This window comes from Mobula hypostoma, chromosome 21 (genome assembly GCF_963921235.1).
Source record: "Mobula hypostoma chromosome 21, sMobHyp1.1, whole genome shotgun sequence".
Taxonomy (NCBI): Eukaryota; Metazoa; Chordata; class Chondrichthyes; order Myliobatiformes; family Myliobatidae; genus Mobula; species Mobula hypostoma.
In genome coordinates, this window is record NC_086117.1 from 24,052,122 (window position 1) to 24,070,889 (window position 18,768).

General features: G+C 41.3%; 1 protein-coding gene across 1 annotated transcript in view; it reads left to right on the forward strand.

Annotated features, from left to right (window-relative positions):
- Positions 1–15,214, forward strand: part of fam78ab (family with sequence similarity 78 member Ab) — a 31,209-nt gene extending 15,995 nt beyond the window's left edge. The window contains exon 2 of the mRNA XM_063073638.1: positions 12,513–15,214. Coding sequence (XP_062929708.1) covers positions 12,513–13,038 — 526 coding nt within the window. The 3' untranslated portion in view covers positions 13,039–15,214. The remainder of the gene's footprint in view (positions 1–12,512) is intronic.
- The last annotated feature ends 3,554 nt before the right edge of the window (positions 15,215–18,768 follow it).

The following is an 18,768-nucleotide window of genomic DNA, read 5'->3' on the forward strand; positions in this document are numbered from 1 at the left end:
CCTTTTTCTACCTGTCATTGGTACCAATATCACCACAACTTCTTTCACCTTCCTGCTTTAGAATACCATAGTATTGGTCCAAGACATCTCCGATCCTGGCACCTGGGAGGCAACATACCATCCGGCTGTCTCTTTCTCATCCACAGAATCTGCTGTCTGCTCCTCTGATTATAGAATCCCCTATCACTACTGCACTCCTCTTCTCCCCCACCCCGCCCCCTTCCGAGCCACATAGCCAGACCCCTGCCAGAGATAGGCTTGCTGCAGCTTCCTCCTGGTATGTTATCTCCTCGAACAGTATCCAAAGCGGTGTACATTATTGAGGGGAACAGCCACAGGGGTAGTCCTGCACTGGCTGCCTATTCCCTTTCCGTCTCCTGACAGTCACCAGGGTACCTGACTCCTGCAACTTCGAAGTGACTACCTCTCAGTAGCTCCAATCTGTCACCTTCTCATTTTCCCAGAGGAGCTGAAGATCAACCAGCTGCAGCTCCTTAACAGGGTCCCTAAGGACCTGCAGCTTGATGCACTTCACACAGATGCAGTTATCAAGGAGGCTGGAGGTCTCCCAGAGTTCCCACATGTCACACAAGGAACATGCCCCTACCGCTGGATCCGTTCCCAGCACATTAGCTATGTACTAACAGAAAAAAAATAGGATGGAAGATGGGAGAAGTCCTAAAATGTGAGTTAATTACTTTGGGAGGTTCTGCACTTTGCAAGATATGAAAACCAGGAACCGGTTATGTGTGGGCTCTGTGAAGTTAACCAGAGGTGTGCGAGTCACACACATTACGGCGCTCGTCTGTGAACAAGCATTGCTCACAAACAAGTAGTGATTCTAACCAGAACCTCCACTGGCACTGGTTCAGTCAGATTCTGGGAGTGTTACAGAGATAATTATTATCACGTTTCAAGTGTGAGGCAGTGTCCCTGGCACATTGCTCAATACTGTCAGTACACATTATCCTTCGTTATTGAAGCACTGTTGAATTGCATTTCACATCGAAGGATTTTAAATCAACTTTTTTTTTAAGGCCTTATGATAAAACAGTCCAGTAGTCAACTTCAGATGATTAAAAAAAAAACTGATTTAATTGTTCCAATTTGCTCTGAAATTGGCCCTCCTTGAGAATATTGGCTTTATTATAACATCACACACACAAAATGCTGGAGGAACTCAGCAGGCCAGGCGGCATCTATGGAAAAGAGTACAGTCGATGTTTCGGGCTGAAACCCTTCATCAGGACTTGGATTTCCGAAGAAGGGTCTCAGCCTGAAACGTCAGCTGTTTACTTTTTTCCATAGATCCTGCCTGGCCTGCTGAGTTCCTCTAGCATTTTGTGCGTATGACTTTGATTTCCAGCATCTGCAGATTTTCTCTTGTTTGATCTAACGTCCTATGTTTCTTTTGAAATGTCAATGGTATGTTCCATTGAAGCAGGGAAATGATGGAAGAGTTAAGGAATCATGGTGTACAAAGTATGTAGAAAGTCTAGTTAAGAAGAAAAGAAAAGCTTACAAAAGATTCAAGAAAATAGGTTCTGTTAGAGCTCTAGAAAATTACAAGGTTGCTAGGGAGGAGCTTAAGAATATGTGAAGAGCAAGAGGATGAGCCATGTGAGAATAGGACCAATCAGGTGCGATAGTGGAAATGTGTGCATAGAGTTGGAGAAGGCAGCAGAGGTACTTAATGAATACTTCGCTTCAGTATTCACTAGGGAAAAATACCTTGGCAATTGTGGGAATGACTTACAGTGGACTGAAACACTTGAGCATATAGATATTAAGAAAGAGGATGTGCTGGAGCTTTCGGAAAGCTTTAAGTTAGATAAGTCAACGGGACCAGTTAAGACATACCCCAGGCTACTGTGGGAAGCGAGGGAGAAGATTGCTGAGTCTCTTCCGATGATCTTTGCGTCATCAATAGGAACGGGAGAAGTATGGAGGATTGGAGGGTTGCAAATGTTGTTCCCTTGTTTAAGAAAGGGAGTTAACCCAGAAAATTATAGACTAGCGAGTCTGACTTCAGTGGAGGGCAAGTTGTTGGAGAAGATCCTGACAGGCAGGATTTATGAGCATTTGGAGAGACATAATCTGATAAGGGATAGTCAGCATGGCTTTGTCAAGGGCAGGTTGTGCCTTACGAGCCTGATTGAATTCTTTGAGGAAGTAACAAAACACATTGTTGAAGGTAGAGCAGTGGATGTAGTGTATATGGATTTCAGTAAGGCATTTGATAGGGTTCCCCATGCCAGGCTCCTTCAGAAAGTAAGGAGGCGTGGGATCCAAGGAGACCTTGCTTTGTGGATCCAGAATTGGCTTGCTCACAGAAGGCAAAGGGTGTTGTTGTAGATGGTTCATATTCTGCATGGAGGTCAGTGACCAGTGGTGTTCCGTAGGGTTCTGTTCTGGGACCCCTCCTCTTTGTGATTTTTATAGACATCCTGGATGAAGGAGTAGAAGGGTGGATGAGAAAGTTTGCTGATGACACAAAGGTTGGGGGTGTTGTGGATAGTCTGCAGAGTTGTCAGAGGTTGCAGTAGGACATCAGTAGGATGCAGAACTGGGCTGAGAAGAGGCAGATGGACTTCAACCCTGACAAGTGTGAAGTGGTTCATTTTGGTAGGTCCAAATTGAGGACAGAATATAATGTAAATGGTAAGACTCGAGGCAGTGTGGAGGATCTGAGAGATCTTGGGGTCCGTGTCCATAGGACACTCAAAGCTGCTGCGCAGGTTGACAATGTTGTTAAGAAGGGGTATGGTGTATTGGCATTCATCAGCCATGGGATTGAATTCAAGAGCCATGAGGTAATGTAACAACTATACAAGACCTTGGTTAGACCCCATTTGGAGTACTATGTTCAGTTCTAGTCACCTCACTACAGGAAGGATGTGGATATTATAGAGAGAGTGCAGAGGAGATTTACAAGGATGTTGCCTGGATTAGAGGGCGTACCTCATGAGAATAGGTTGAGTGGACTTGGTTTTTTCTCCTTGGAGCGACGGAGGATGAGAGGTGACCCGACAGAGGTATATAAGATGAGGAGAGGCATTGATCGTGTGGATAGCCAGAGGTTTTTTCCCAGGGCTGAAATGGCTAACACAAGAGGGCACAGTTTTAAGTTGCTTGGAAATAGGTACTGAGGGGATGTCAGGGGTAAGTTTTTCACACAGAGAGTGGTGGGTGTGTGGAATGTACTGCCAGCAGTGGTATTGGAAGAGGATACAATAGGGTCTTTTCAGAGACTCTTAGATAGGTACATGGAGCTTAGAAAAATAGAGGGCTATGCACTAGGGAAATTTTAGGCAGTCTCTTGAGTAGGTTACATGGTTGGCACAATGTTGTGGGCCGAAGGGCCTGTAATGTGCTGTAAATTTCTGTGTTCTATGTCATATCTTTGAATTACCATGTGCAAAAGACTTATTGCCCACAGCGTAAACTTTTATTTATTTACTAACTTACTTAGGTTACAGCTCAGTAACAGGCCCATCGAAGCAAATGAGCCCATGCTGCCCATGGACCTAGTAACCCAAACATCCTTGGAAAATGGGAGGACACCAGAGCACCCGGAGGAAACCTCACACAGTCATGGGGAGAACGTACAAACTCCTTACAGACAGCGGTGAAATTGAATCCGGGTTGTTGCCTCTGTAATAGTGTTATGTTAACCACTTCAGAGAGGCATTGCTGGGGCCTTGACCAATATCCTCTTTATCCACAGTGTCCTCTTTAGCCACAGGCAAAGTTCCAGAGGACTGATGAGTAGCTAATGTTATTGCATTATTCAAAAAGGGAAACAGGGTAATCCTGGAAACTATAGACCAGTGAATCTCACGTCATTGGCAGGGAAGTTACTGGAGAAGATTCTTAGGAATAGAATCCATGGACAATTGGAAAGCTATGGCCTGATTTGGGACAATCAGCATGACATCTTACTAACTTGTATTTTTTGAGGAGGTTATGAAGGAGACTGATGAAGATAGTACTGTGGGTGTTGTTTACATGGATTTTAGCACAACGTTTAAAATGGTCCCTCATGGGTGGCTTATCCAGAAGATTAAGAATTCATAATTGTCTTGCCTGTAGAAATGAGGTAGTGGTTGATGGACCTTAGTCTGTCTGGAAGTCTATGAGTAATCTGGGATCTTTGCTGTTATACATATAAATGACCTGATGAAAACACAGATGGGTGGGTTACTAAGCTTACAGATGATACAAAGATTGGTGGTGTTGTGGACAGCATAGAGAGAGCAAAGGATACAGCAGGATATAGATTAGTTGCAGAAATTGGTGGAGAAAAGGCATGTGGAGTTTTGCCAGGCTAAGTGTGAAGTTTTGCATCCTGGAAGATCAAGTATAAAGAAATGGCAAACCTTTAACAGAGTTGTTGAGAAGAAGGATCTTGAGGTCCAAGTCCATAGCTCCCTGAACACAGGTTGATGAAATGGTTAAAAAAAACATACTTGCCTTTAGTAGTTGAAGAATTGAGTTCAAGACTCAGGAAGTTATGTTGCAACTTTATAAAACTCTAGTTAGGCCACATCTGGGTTAGTGCATTCAGTTCCGCTTACTCCATTTTAGAAAGGATGTTGAGGTTTTGGAGAGGGTGCAGGATGCAGAGGTTTAGTGGGATGCTGCCTGGATTAGAGAGTTGCTTTCTCTGGAGTGGCAGAAGCTGAGAGGAGATCTGGTAGAGGTTTACAAGATTATGAGAGGCATAGAGAGTAGACAGCCGCTATCTTTTCCCCAGGGCATGCATTTAAGATAGTTCAAAGGAGATGGGCAGAGCAAGTTAGTTTTACAGAAAGTGGTGGATGCCTGGAATACACAGCGAATACAATGGGGGCATTCTAGATGCACATGAATTCATACCAAATAGAAGGATATGGATATTTTGTAGGCAGAAATGATTAGTTCAATTGGGCATTTGATTATTAATTAGTTCAACACAACATTGTGGGTTGCAGCCCTGTTCCTGTGCTGTACTTTTCCCTCCCATTGGCATTATTACGCTTCCCTTTGAATACCCCTGCAACTGGCCTCAACTGCTTTGTGTTGTGAAAAATAACTCTCCCAGTTCCCTACAGGATCTATTTTCTATTTGTAGTCTCTTTGATTAGAGAAGATTTAGGGAGCAGATCAATCAACTTAACAAGTGTCACATTTCATAGCAACTCTCAAATCATTTGTGCCAAGTTTGAATGTTGTCTCTTCTGTATAGTTTGCACAATTAATGACAGTACATTGAGAAATTCCATTACGTTCAAGATGACGAGAGAGATCAATTTAGTCAAATTCTTCTTGAAGAAGAATCCACACCTGAACGTTACAGAATTCAAGCTAGGTTTAAGCAAGGACTAGAGGAGGAAGGAAATGTATTGGCTTGATTCATGTAGAGGTTTGGTCCAGATCTTGCTTGTGAGGAGGGAGAAAGAGTACATGACTGCATTAGCTTTACACAGAAAGTGTGCTTAATAGCCCAAATAATTTTAACCATTTCATCCCGTGTTCTGTTAGGAAATATTGCAGCAAACTTGTTTGCTCATTATAGTTGTTGGATATTTTGTCACCTGCCTTCAGTATTTTTTTTAGGAAGGATTATCCTTAGGTTCTGTGAACAATTTACCTTTCTAAAGTTTATTTTAATCTGAAGGAAGATGCAACTTCCACTCCCAAACTTTATAAAATTCCTGTACTTTGATGCTTTATTGCCTCAAAGTTGTTGAGCTAATTGCCATTTTATCGTTTAACCTGCGGGTTAAATTCAGGACACTTTTAATTCAGCAATCTGGACTTCCTCCAAACCTTTATGCGTGAGTCATAGCTCAGTGGGTTAGCACGCTTGGCTGTGAGTTTGTACAGTAGTGTGTTCAAATCACCATTCTACTGAGCTGAACAAGGGATGCAGCCACCGTGAACATAATCCAGCACCTATTCACATCTGTTTCGAACATCTGGCATCAAGTGTCTTGTTCAAATGGAACAACAGTTTGTCGGCCCTGTAAAAGTCCCATGCATTGACTACAGCACAGGCTTATGAAAACAAAGACCTGCCTTCTCACTGCGGAAATCCTCTGTTATGCTGTTTGGCGCGACAACTGGGCCGGAAAGAATAGGCCAGATCGAAGCTGCAGAGGTGTACTGTATCACGTTTAGTTTTGGATGGCTGCAGACAATTAAACAGCTAAAAGAAAGTGGTGGCTCCAAGAGCCTTCCCACCCTTGCTCCCAATCCCAGCAAGCGAGTGCAAAAGGCAATCTTGTTCAACCAGATCTTGATGGTAGGAAGAAGGGAGAAGTATTGGGAAAGTGATCCACCTCAGCTTCCTCCTGAAACCCCCACCATTGAGGAAGACAGTCTGTAGCTATTTCAGTGCACCTTTACTCAATATAAAGCACTGGATGTAGCAAAGGGCATGGGACCAGACAAAGACGTGCTCCAGAACTAGACTTGATTTGAACCAAACCGTTCCCAGACACTCAGCCATGCGGAAGGCTGTCCAAGTTCATCCCCCTCACAAAAAAGCTGGACATTCCAATCTGACTAATTCTGATCCATCAGTCTCTGAAGTGATGGAAAATACCAACAAAATTTCAGTCACATGAAACATACTCACTAATAATTTGTTCACCAACAACCAATTATTTAGGGCCACGATCTGAACTCCGGAAGTGAGGTGAGGTGTCCAGGTAGCATTTGACTGAGTGTGGCATCGAGGAACCCCGGTAAAACTGGAAGCAATGGTCATCTGGGAGAAAACACATTTGCACAAAGGAAGATAGATGTTGGAGGTCGATCTTCCCAGCTCAGGACACCTTGCAGGAGATTTTACGAGCTGTGTCCTAGGCCCATCGGTCTTCAACTGCATTGTGAATATCCATCATTAGATTCAGAGAGAGGGATATGTTCGCTGATGAATGCAAGAAGTTGAATTCCATTCTCAACTTCTCAGTAAAAGTAGACCACACCTGAGTATAGCAAAACCAAGAAACATTTGAAAAGATACTGTTGAGTGAGAGGTAGTATTTGTGCCACAGAAGTGCTAACAGGAGAGACGAACATCTACAGAGGAACAAGTATCAATGAATGAAAGAATTGCATTGTTGCTTGTGGGAGGCTGCAGTACACAAAATGGAGGTTGGATTTGAGATGCCTTTATGTTGTGAAAGATGTTGCAGCAATGCAATTCTTTCCTTGTCTACCGTTTGTTAATATAAAGCGGCTTGAGGTACCCAGCCTGCACAAAGGCTCCAATTAAAATTGTGGGTTGTGCTTTAAGGAGTTTACTTTTCTATTTCTGGGCCAAAACTATGAGTGAAAACCTGGCTTCTAAAATTAACAGGCCAGCAAAGAGCTGCGGTGTCTCTTCACATCAGAAAGAAAACACATTAGAAGTCAGTCTTTCTTTGTAGTTTTGCCAAGTCCATGAGTTTTAGTAATTCAGTTTCCGAAAAAGATGTTTTTTTTAAAAACAGAAAATTTCATCTTAAGATATACATCTTCAGTTACTCTACAATACCGTAATTATCAGGTTCCATAAATATATGACAATAACATTTACTTAACATAGTGGGATATTTTAAAACCAAGAAGCCAAGTACTATGAAGGCACAGAGAAAGAACTGAGCACTCTTATACGTTGGTTTGCAATTCAGAATGTCCTGGACTGTTTCAAACTTATGAAATACTTTCCAAGTGTGGTCAGTGTTGTAATACAGGAAACACCACAGTTATGGCCAGAGGGTGGGGGCAATGTAGCAAATAAGTTTGTGCTACAAAGAGCCAGCACAACCACAACAGACTGAATATCGTTCACCTGTGTTGCGTGGCTTATCGATAACGTCTCAGTGCTTTTAAAACAAAGAAAATTATAAATGGTAATTCCCTTCACACATTTTTTTAAACTGCTAATAGATAGTGTCCTCTTATTTATATTATTTCTTCTCATTCCTCCCAGGTAACATTTCTCACCATTAATATTCATCTGTCACCTCCACCAATCTGTCAACATATTGAAGTCTATTATTACATTCCTCACAGTTCCACTGCGCCTCCAAGTGTCACCTGCAGATTCGGAAATTTGGAAATTGTAGACCCCAGTTCAAAACACACACGCACACACACATATATAATGTGTGTAAAAACAGTGGTCCCAGTATGAAACAATGAGACATTGGAAGCTTTATTTTTCATTTCTATTCAGTCTAAACAACCCGTCACTATTACCCTCTTTTCCACTATTTAGACTACTTTCTGTCCAGGTGACTACACTATCTGTCTTTTATTCAATGGCCTTCAATCTAACGTCAGAATCAGAATCAAGTTTAATATCACCAGCATACATCATGAAACTTCTTAACTTAGCAGCAGCAATACAATGAAATACATGATAAGTATAGAAAAACATAAATAGATGAATTACAGTAAGTACATATGCACATTAAATAGTTAATTTTTTAAAAAGTAGCAGTGCAAAATAAGAAATAATAACTAAAAGTGAGGTAGTCAAATAAACTTCTCATGCTGCCAGCTGGGTGCAGGTGTTGATTTTAACCGACATTTCAATGACAAACTGCTATCTTCGTCAGAGTTTGTCCTCGAAATATTGGTTAAAATCAATACCCATACCCGGCTGGAAGCCCGACAAGAGTTTATTCATCATACACGCCAGGAAAGCACTAGATCCTTTTCCATGGGTTCAATGTCCATTTAGAAATCTGACGGATGATGAGTGTATTATTTCATCAAATGCTTTCCGGAAGATCAACCATATTGTATAAACTCCAGTCCTCTGTGAATTAATCAAAAAACTTCATTAAGTTAATCAGTCACAAGTTCGCTTTTAACAAATCCATGCTTGTCCAAATGACTGCTAATACCAACCCCCCACCCCCCACCGATGATTGTTTCTAGAACTTTACCAAGCATACGAGTCAAATTGACAGGTTTGTGGTTGCTGGGTTTGTTTTTACAGCTTCTTTGCCTGAGGTTGTTACATTTGTAGTTTTCTAATCCTCAAACACTACGTATGAATCTATGGGTGTTAGGAAGACAATAACCAGGATCTCTGTAATCCCCCACCCCTCAACAACCTAGAACACCTCCCTTCTGGATCCAGGTGATTTATCCTCTTTGTATAGATGGCCCCTTCTTGCACCTCCTTTTTACCCCTTTCAGAAACTTCACTTGCCCTTTCTGAGACTTTAGCAGCAGCGTTTTCCTTGGTGAATCCTGAGAAGGTCAGGGTGTGGGGGCCTGAGGTGAGGGACAGGCCAGTTCAGCTCACTGCTCCGCTCTGCCCGGAACTATGGACAGATTGTGGACAGACTCTCTTCGTGGACCTCAGTTCAGAATGCTATTTGCTTGTGTTTATTGTTTGCATGATCTGTTTTTTTTTCCCTCTCTGCACATTTGTCTTCTATTTTTTTAATGGCTTCTTTTGGGTTTCTCTGTTTTGTGGCTGCCTGTTAGGAGATGAATCTGAAGATTGTAAAACGTATACATGCTTTGATAATACAGGTACTTTGAACTTCGATAGAAAGTACTCAACTACCTGCACAGTCAAACCCTGAGTCTCCCTAAATAAACCTTCCCGTTTAGTTCTGATCAGCCCCACCCCCTCCTCTTCCAACCCCTTTCTGTTTACATGCCCAGAAGGTATTTTTTCGGTTACCTTTTATATTTGTTGCCAGCCTTCAACGTAATTATTTCCCCTTTCCCTGCCACACCTCAACTTACTGTATTCAGCCTGGTTCCCACTTGTACAAATTAATAGTATCTGTTTGCTCTTTTCTCTGTTCTATCTTACTCTCAATCTTTTGCATAAGATTTGTAAACTTAAGTATTCTAAGTCTTATAATCACTATTTTCTAAATGATACTTGCTCTACCTGGCCCGACCCATTTTCCCGAGCACCAGTATATCAATGACTAGATCATATGTGGATGTGCACATTGAGAGATGAAATTGGCCAAGTTATTGGTCGTAAGTCCATGATCTTTTTCAAAATGATGCTATGGGGTCCCTTTTATTACCAGAGAGATTAAGCAGAAAGGCCTCAGATTAACTTTTCGTTTCACATATTTATTTACCTCAGTGCTGAATAGCTTGTCAGCCTAGATTTTTGTGGTTAAATCCCTGGATTAAGACCTGTAGCCACAATTTTCTGACAGGCTTATGAAAATAAAGACCTGTCTTTGACTGTGACAGATTCTCAGTGACACCCTCTGATGCACTGTCTTCTTTCTCATTCAGTTACATTGTACAACTCAGGATGGCGCCATTCTGACCAGCTAATTTATGATTGTGTTTACGCTACTCACAAGCAGCATTTGCTCTCCCTGCTTCTTCAAGTCCAATCAGCACAAATTTTCTTCCTTCTTCCCATGCAAATTCATCAAGCTGCTCCTTATACTATTGACTGCCAACACCTGCATTTCTTGCTTTGTTCACAGGATACGATTTTTGATGGAATTTGTTACCTAATGAGGCACTGGGGAGGGGGAGCAACAAATTGTCCATAATTTTACAAGTACTTGTCTCCCCCACATGTGAAACAACAACTTGCAAAAACTTTCCTAATTTTCCAAGCCCTCTGTCATATCTTTTTTTTTTACTTTCCCTGGAGAAGAGTTGTAACCTGTTCAATCTTTCCTTTTAGGTTCTGCCTCTGAGTGTAGGCATCATTCCATACTTTTGTTTGCATCTTTTCCGGTGCCTTTTCGTGCACTGGGGATTAATTTGATCAAGGTCACTGGTAACATCTGATGCGAGGAAGTCCCAGGATTTTCCATCACTTTTCATTCTCCTTGGCCATTCTTTTCCCACCTTAAATATTGTCATCCATCTGTACTGTGCAAAAGTCATATATATATATATATAGTGCTGGGGTGCTGAATGCTTAACTGCATATATATAGCCAGGGTGCCTATGACCTTTTGCACAGTACTGTAGTAATTTTATGTATTGCACTGTATTGCTATCGCAATAAAAAACAAATTTCATGACGTATGTGGGTGATGATAAACCTGGTTCTGATATGGGTCTCTATTGTGGCTGAGAGTGGGAAGGGGGTAGGGAGAGGGAATCATGGTTGGGAATGGGGGAAGAACGAAGGAAGGGAGTGGGAAGCACCATATCAATAAACCTGTTGTTTGGAATCAAAGACCTTGCTGGGTGTCTCAGGGCGGGAAGTGTCTGCATCTGCACCACTGGCACTCCTCCTCTGCCACCTGTCCCACACCCCTCCCATGGTGCTCCTCCCTCAACATTCCCAACACCTTTGCTCCCACCAGATTTACAAACTTGCTCCCCGCTCCACGTCAACAAATACAGTACTGTGCAAAAGTAGCTTAGGCACCCGGGCTATATATATGTGCCTAAGACTTTTGCACAGTACTATAGCTGTAGATGGGCAGGATACTAGCTCATTGGTCTCACCATTCCAATCTGAATGGTTCCTCCTGTACCTTTACAGAGCTCAAACACTGACCCCATTCTCATCTTCAACCACACATTGCAACACTTCGTTTGTACAGCATCTCAAACATACTTAGATTGTTAGAGTTTGGAAAAGTTAACTAAAATGCTTGCTCAGAATAATTTATTTAATAGTTCAATAGTTTGATCTTGGAGGACATATTAGTGCTACTGTGTTTGAGAGGAAATTGAATAACTTAGGGCTTAAACAACTAAAGGTGTGGCCACACTTCTCCTACTCAAATTGTTGGTGTTTCTATTGTCTCCAACTATCGATTCAGATGCATTTTACAGAACTTTTCATGGGCTCAGATTGTTTAAAAACTCCTTACAGCCAATTAAGTACTTTAAAAGTATAAATATCATTGCCATTGTTCTTCTCCAGACAAATCAAGTCAGAAATGGAGCTGTGCTAATGGGTACTTTAGACATCACTTCCCTCCATTCATTCTATCCTATAGCAATCGCCCTTCTGGAGGCTGATAAGAACACCGGCAGACATCAGAAACAGCTTTAGTCTGCAGATATATTCAGCAAGACACTCTATTATAGTGTGATAGATGTACTGATGTTACAAACAATAACTGAGTTGTAAGTGCAAAAGATTCTTTAAAGAATGTCTATCCATTTTTGAAACTTTCTGTTCTTTGCTCCTGTTCTCATCTACGTTTACAGCTCACAACCGGAATATTTCCATTATCTTCTTTGACCCTTTAGCAGTTCAACAGCCACCACAATTTTATTTGCATTGCAGTTAAGCAGTTTGTGGTTAGACTACATCCTGTTAGGCAGAAGTGTCATTTGAATTCAACTGAGTTGGTGAGTTGCTGATGAGAGCGTTAGGCATCTTGAACCAAACAGAGGATTGTTATATTCTGTTTAATTATTTTTTAATAACTATTTTTAATTAAAAATATATTTTAATAGTAATAATAAAAGTGGGAAAGGAATTGAGATTAGATTTCTGTTCATTGAGAAGAGGTTCTGAATGTGACTGAATTTTATGACTATTTCTCTCAAAACCATAGGTCCAGCTGGGAGCTGCCGGATCTCAGAGATGGAAAGATTAATGCAATAAGTGACTCTGATGGAGTGAACTATCCTTGGTATGGTAACACCACTGAAACCCACACAATAGTGGGGCCCACCAGAAGGGAGGTCCGCTTTACCGTCAGCATGAATGACAACTTCTACCCGAGCGTCACCTGGGCCATCCCCGTCAACAAGTCCAACATACCCCAACTATCCAGTATAAAGAGAGACCAAAGCTTCACCACTTGGCTGGTCGCTGCCAATCAAGATACAGGTGAGATTATCGTCTTGCAAACAATCAAATGGAGAATGAAGCTTCACATTGCTGTGGATCCGACAGAAAGCCTGGGACAGCGTGCTGTTCTGATGGAGCCCATCAGTCAAGAACATCCTGTGATTCTCACCAAGAACGAGCCAATCCCACACAATGTATTAAAGAAACCCAACGCAAATGATGCTCAGGTGCTGATGTGGCGGCCGACTTTTGGGGAATCGCAGGTAGTCATTCCTCCGAAGAACTGAAAGAACAAAATCACTAGCAATGTGTTGATGCTCCTGAAATACAACACAGCACTGGATGTTCAAAACCAACCTGTGCACTAATCATATAACAACTGCTCTACCTTAAACCAAAACAGTAGAGAACAACATCACTGTGCTGAAATCTGATTTGTTTGCTGAGCTAAAGGCCATCACACTGTGGGATCATCTCATCTTAAAGACTTTAGCTTTGGCTTCTGGTCCTCTGTTGAAGCATCGCACAAGTCAAAGAAATTTTATTGAATGTCGGTCAAACCTGGAATGCAATTGCACAATGAACAATTTTTGCAAAATTTTGTTTTTGTACTAGAAAAAAAACTATCTCCTGACCATGCTGCCTTAAGTTAGCAAAAGCATCTCATTGCAAGTATTTGCCTTAAAATGTCAAACTGAATGCTATTTCATTATGACTGCAATATGCGATTGTAAACCAGCCTGCTCTTGATCTGTGAATAATGTTTCTTCATAAATAACATGTTTCATTTTGTGGTGAGGTCCTGAAAAAGAATTGTCAAGTGGAACCTAATTAACCAACCTTAAAATCTATTCATTGATAGTCAAGAATATGAATGGGATGTGGTACTGTCCAGAATGGGGTGATTTCAAGGAACGGTCAACTCAGAACAAACTGAAGTAGACCACAATATTCCAATATCCAAGACCCTGAGAACCACCAACATCTTGGTAGATTACCAAGATGTTTTATACTATTCTTTCAATTTTCATTGGAAAATATTTCATAGACAATGTAGATCCAATGCATATTATTAATCTAGTACCATGGATCAACAGGGTCAGGTTTGAAAAGGCTCCTTCAAATCCTATGTTAATGTTTCTTGTTAAGACCTGAAAGACTAAACCTTCCAGCACTAAGTAGGTGGACTTACAGTAAGATCGGTTTCTGATGTGTTTACCACAAGGGTTATTACAGTTGTTCATGTGTTTGCATTTCCCCTTCAACAATGCTTATCACAGAACTGCAGAGAACTTACAACACAGAAACCCATTTGGGTCTAATTGGTTTGTGATCATGTTTAAGTCTCCTTTGTAGGACTTTATCCAACACTTTTACCATACCCTTCTACTTCTTCCAGTCTCATAGGTTTTTCTAGTTTACCCTTAAGTATATCTTTGCTGTTGAATCACTCCATGAGCTACTGAGCTTCACATTCTCATCACTCTGGGAAAACCTGCATTTCTCCTGAACACCACAGTCGATTTATTAGTGAAAATTTTATGTTCATTGCTTGTAATTTTGGGTCGCTCTGCCTCCTGCACCACAAGTGAAATAACATCTCCACATTGAACTTTATCAACATGTTAAAGCCATCTCGCAGATCACAGGGAAAGAGGTGATAGCTGTAAAATGGTTTAATGTAATCCATATGACAATCAGGGTATTTGTTTAGAAAATGGTGGCATCCTCTATGTCAGACTGAGGTGCCGATAATAATTCAGTGAGTTAAGATTACGTGCCCCTTAACTTATTAATCAGTATGAAAGAGAAAGTGTTAAGGGCAACCAATCCTCAAGCCTGCAAAGTTAATTTATTCAACTACTTGGCTGTAAGGTTTTTGGAAATTATGTAAACTTGATGATGTTGCCATTATTGTGAAACATTGCAACATTTGCACCCTGACAACTGAATCTAAAATGGATCTGTTTTTTTTTGCTGAAGTTGTGAAGGCTACAAGAGAAAAAAAGTTTGAAAAATATAATTAAAAAAGTGAAATTGCGTACTCTCACTTGTTGTTCCCATTATTCTCTGCATTACACCTTGTGTGGGAATGAGAAAGAATTAGAATTATTACCTATCTACAGGCTGTCCCTGGGTAACAAACGGGTTTACTTTTACAAATGTCCTTCAGATTGAAAATACACATGATCTGGTAACCATACCTCCAAGGTATGTTAATGGAATCAAAAGTACATAGTGCTGTGTATTTAATATTTCAGTAATATTTGAATAATATAGTAAATATATTGTTTGATTATGTATTTTTTGTTATTTACATAATTCATTACGGGTTATATGTAAAAGTACGTGAATGGCATACGTCATCACGCCACCAAGTCATTGGTGCATGTCTCACTAAAAGTAAAACTGAAAAGTACACACGCTATTCCATGATCCCCTGGGATCAATAAAGTATGACTATGACTATTCCTGGGCTCCCGTGTTTTTCTTTCAATTAGTTTTGGAGTTCAAAACTTAACAGTGGTGATAAGGAAGTTTTAAAACAAATCCAAGACGACTACCTACCTGTTGAAGTGCAGCACGGTTTTCTCCCCCCTTCAGAAGCACAGCAAGATAAATTAGTTTTAACAAAAGGCAGAAAACAAATGAAATTCACAAGTTCATAAACAGTGAGCACCAGGTGATGATAATAATAATGATAATAACAATGAATAAATAAGCCTCTGCATCACGTTCCCTTACCGGTGCAGAGGAAAATTACACTCAGATTGACAGAGAGGCCTTGAGTCTTGCTTGGGGCATAAAATACTTTAACCGGTATTGTATGGGAGAGAGTTTACCTTCATTACTGACCATTAACCACTGGTGTTCATTTTCAATCTATAGAAGGGTGTTCCACTAACACCAGCATGAATGCAGAGATGGGCTCTGTTCCTTGGAGGGCACAAGTACAAGATCGAATTCAAGAGGACAACAAATCATGGAAATGCTGATGGATTGTCCTGTTTATCCTTGGAAAAGGAAGTATATGCAGACTTTACAAAAGAGGACACTGCTCTTAATGTATTCTTCCTAATGCAAATCGAAAGTCTCCCTATTACGGGGAGACGATCCAAAGGGAAACCACAAAAGATCCCACACTATCTAGGTCTACATAGCAACCAACATGGCTGGAATATGCAGCAGAACCTCCAGTTCCCCTACTTTTACCAGTGCTGGGATGAACTTGCCCTCGACAGAGGTTGTCTTATGTGGGCATTGAGAGTTGTACCACCCAAGCTGGGAGCTGGTGTTGGAGGAGCTACATCTCGGTCATCTAGGAGTGGTCAAGATGAAAGCATTGGCTCAAAGCTCTGTCGGGATGCCAACATGTCCAGAAGAAAGGTATTCAGAACTGTCAGAACCACTTCCTGCAGTCCCAGAACGACCATGGAGCAGGTCCCAAACACCTAAGATTGTTTCACAGCCACAAGTCTCACCTGCCAAGCAGTGTGACCTCCCTGGTCAGGGAAGACATCATCTCACAAATCCTCCACAGCAATTAAACCTTTAGGCCTAAATGGGACTATTTAAAATTTACTATACTGAGGACATCTATGTAATAGTTGTATTGTACAGTATACTGAGTATATATTAGATGACTAGAAAGCAATGTATTACATATCTGAGTTGAGATGCATTCTATATTGAGTTGGATTTATAGCCAAGTAGGAAAGAGTGTTGTGCATTCAATATTTCAGCAATATTTGAGTAATATTGTAAATTTGTTGTTTGATTACACATTGTTTATTGTACATAATTCATAATGGGTTGTATGTAAAAGTATAGGAATGGCCAATGTCATTATGCCGCTATGTCATAGGTGCATGCCTCACCAAAAGTAAAATCGAAAAGTACACACATTATTCTCAGGCTCCTGTGTTTTTCTTTTGGTTCATTTTGGAGTTACAAAACATAATGGGGGGGGCAGGGGAGAACATACCTGTTGCACAGTATATCAGACTCTTGAATTTTACACAGTGGGAGCTTGTTTGTACATTGGACTTGTCCATAACCCAGGCCTTTGTAACCTGAAGGAGCCGTGTACAACTGGGCCACTGTATCTTGTATTTATATAGCACCTTTAACAGTACAAAATGTCCAAAGGCTTTTCATAGGAGAGTTCTCAAACAAAATTGCACTGTAGCCAATAACCAAAAGCTCAATCAGTAGTGATAGTTTTAAAAACTGTTATACAGAGAAGAGAGATGGTGAAGTTGAAAGAGGAAACGCCTGAACTTCAGGTCTCAAAGTTGAAGACACGGTCATCAATAAACAAAGCAATGAACTAGGGGATATTCAGGAAGGCAAACTGGAGAAGTTTGTGGGTTATACAGCTGGAGAGGGCGAGGATGCAGAAAGGTTTCAAATCAAGATGAGAACTTTAAAAATAAGTATTGTTGGAGTAAAGGATAAGATGGGTCAGCAAACAGAAGGGCACCTGCCCTTTTACTTTTTGACTTATCTTGACACGGGGCAATGTAGGGATTACGGGTTAGGCACAGTATGTATAGGAAGATCACCTGAGACAGCTTTCCATCATCTTCAGTACAAACATGCACCAAACTTTATGACTAAACTTCAAAACCAATTTCCAATCTTATCCCCATCCACATAAGTTATAAATCAGACACCTCATTCTCCCTCTTTCCTCTCTGAATTAACGACGTCATTCAAGTTCCCATTCTCATACACAGCTGTAGTACAAAGGGAAGCAGATTCCCCTGAGTCAGAAAGCTGTGGGTTTGGATTCATACTGGAATACTGGGCACACTAACTGGCTGAAAACCAAAAGAAAACTGAGGTGCTGCATAGTTGGAGGTGTTAATCCATGTAAAAAAATATTTTTCAGGTGGATATTAAAATTTCCGGTTTTTTGTTTGAAGTGCATGGATGTTTTCCTGGTATCTTAATCAACAATCAGTCTTCATAGATCATGAAAACTTAATTAGCTGCTTCTTCTAATCACCCTCCACTGCCCATAGAATCTTGCAACATACCATTAAGTTTCTATACTCCCCGCCCAAGCCCCTTCCTTCAATTGGTTATCGATTACAACCACTTTGGCTTGCTAGAAGTTTGTCTACTAATGCTCCCACATTGCACCCTTGGACATTTTTACCAGCTCACAATCATACAAAGTAATAGCGTCTAAAGTGAGGAATTATCCATAGAGCACCGCTCAACAATGCCAGCCACAGCCCACACTTCTCAAACCCATCTTCAGAACAACAGTTACGAAGGTAGGCATCCGTTAGTCTCATGAGACCATGGATTTGTGCCGTGGAATGTTTCCAGGGCACAGGCCTGGACAAGGTTGTATGTAAGACCGGCAGTTGCCCATGCTGCAAGTCTCCCCTCTCCACGCCATTGATGTTGTCCAAGGGAAGGGCATTAGGGCTGATACACTTGGCACCGGTGTCGTCGCAGGCAATGTGTGGTTAAGTGCCTTGTTCAAGGACACAACACGCTGCCTCAGCTGAGACTCGAACTAGCGACCTTCAGATCACTAGACTGATGCCTTAACCACTTGGCCACGCGCCAATATGAAGGTAGACATCTGAAAAATTGGTATTGATCTGCTTTAATTTCGAATGCAATAATCTGGAAGGAATGCACCACCTTCGTATAAGGGTGTATTCATTCATTTATGTAGGGAAACAGCACAGTATCAGATCTTTCTGGTCCACAAGCCCCTGCCACCCAATTGCACCCACGTGACCAATTAGCCTACTAACCCCCCATGTCTTTGGAATGTGAAAGGAAACCCGAGGACCTGGAGCAAACCCATGCAGTCACGGTGAGAATATACAAACTCCTTACAGACAGAGCGGGAATCGAACCCAGGTCACTGGCGTTGTAACACACACAAAATGCTGGAGGAATTCGGCAGGCCAGACAGCGTCGCTGGAAAAGAGTACACAGTCAACGTTTCAGGCCGAGAACCTTCATCAGGACTGGAAAGAAAGGGGAGA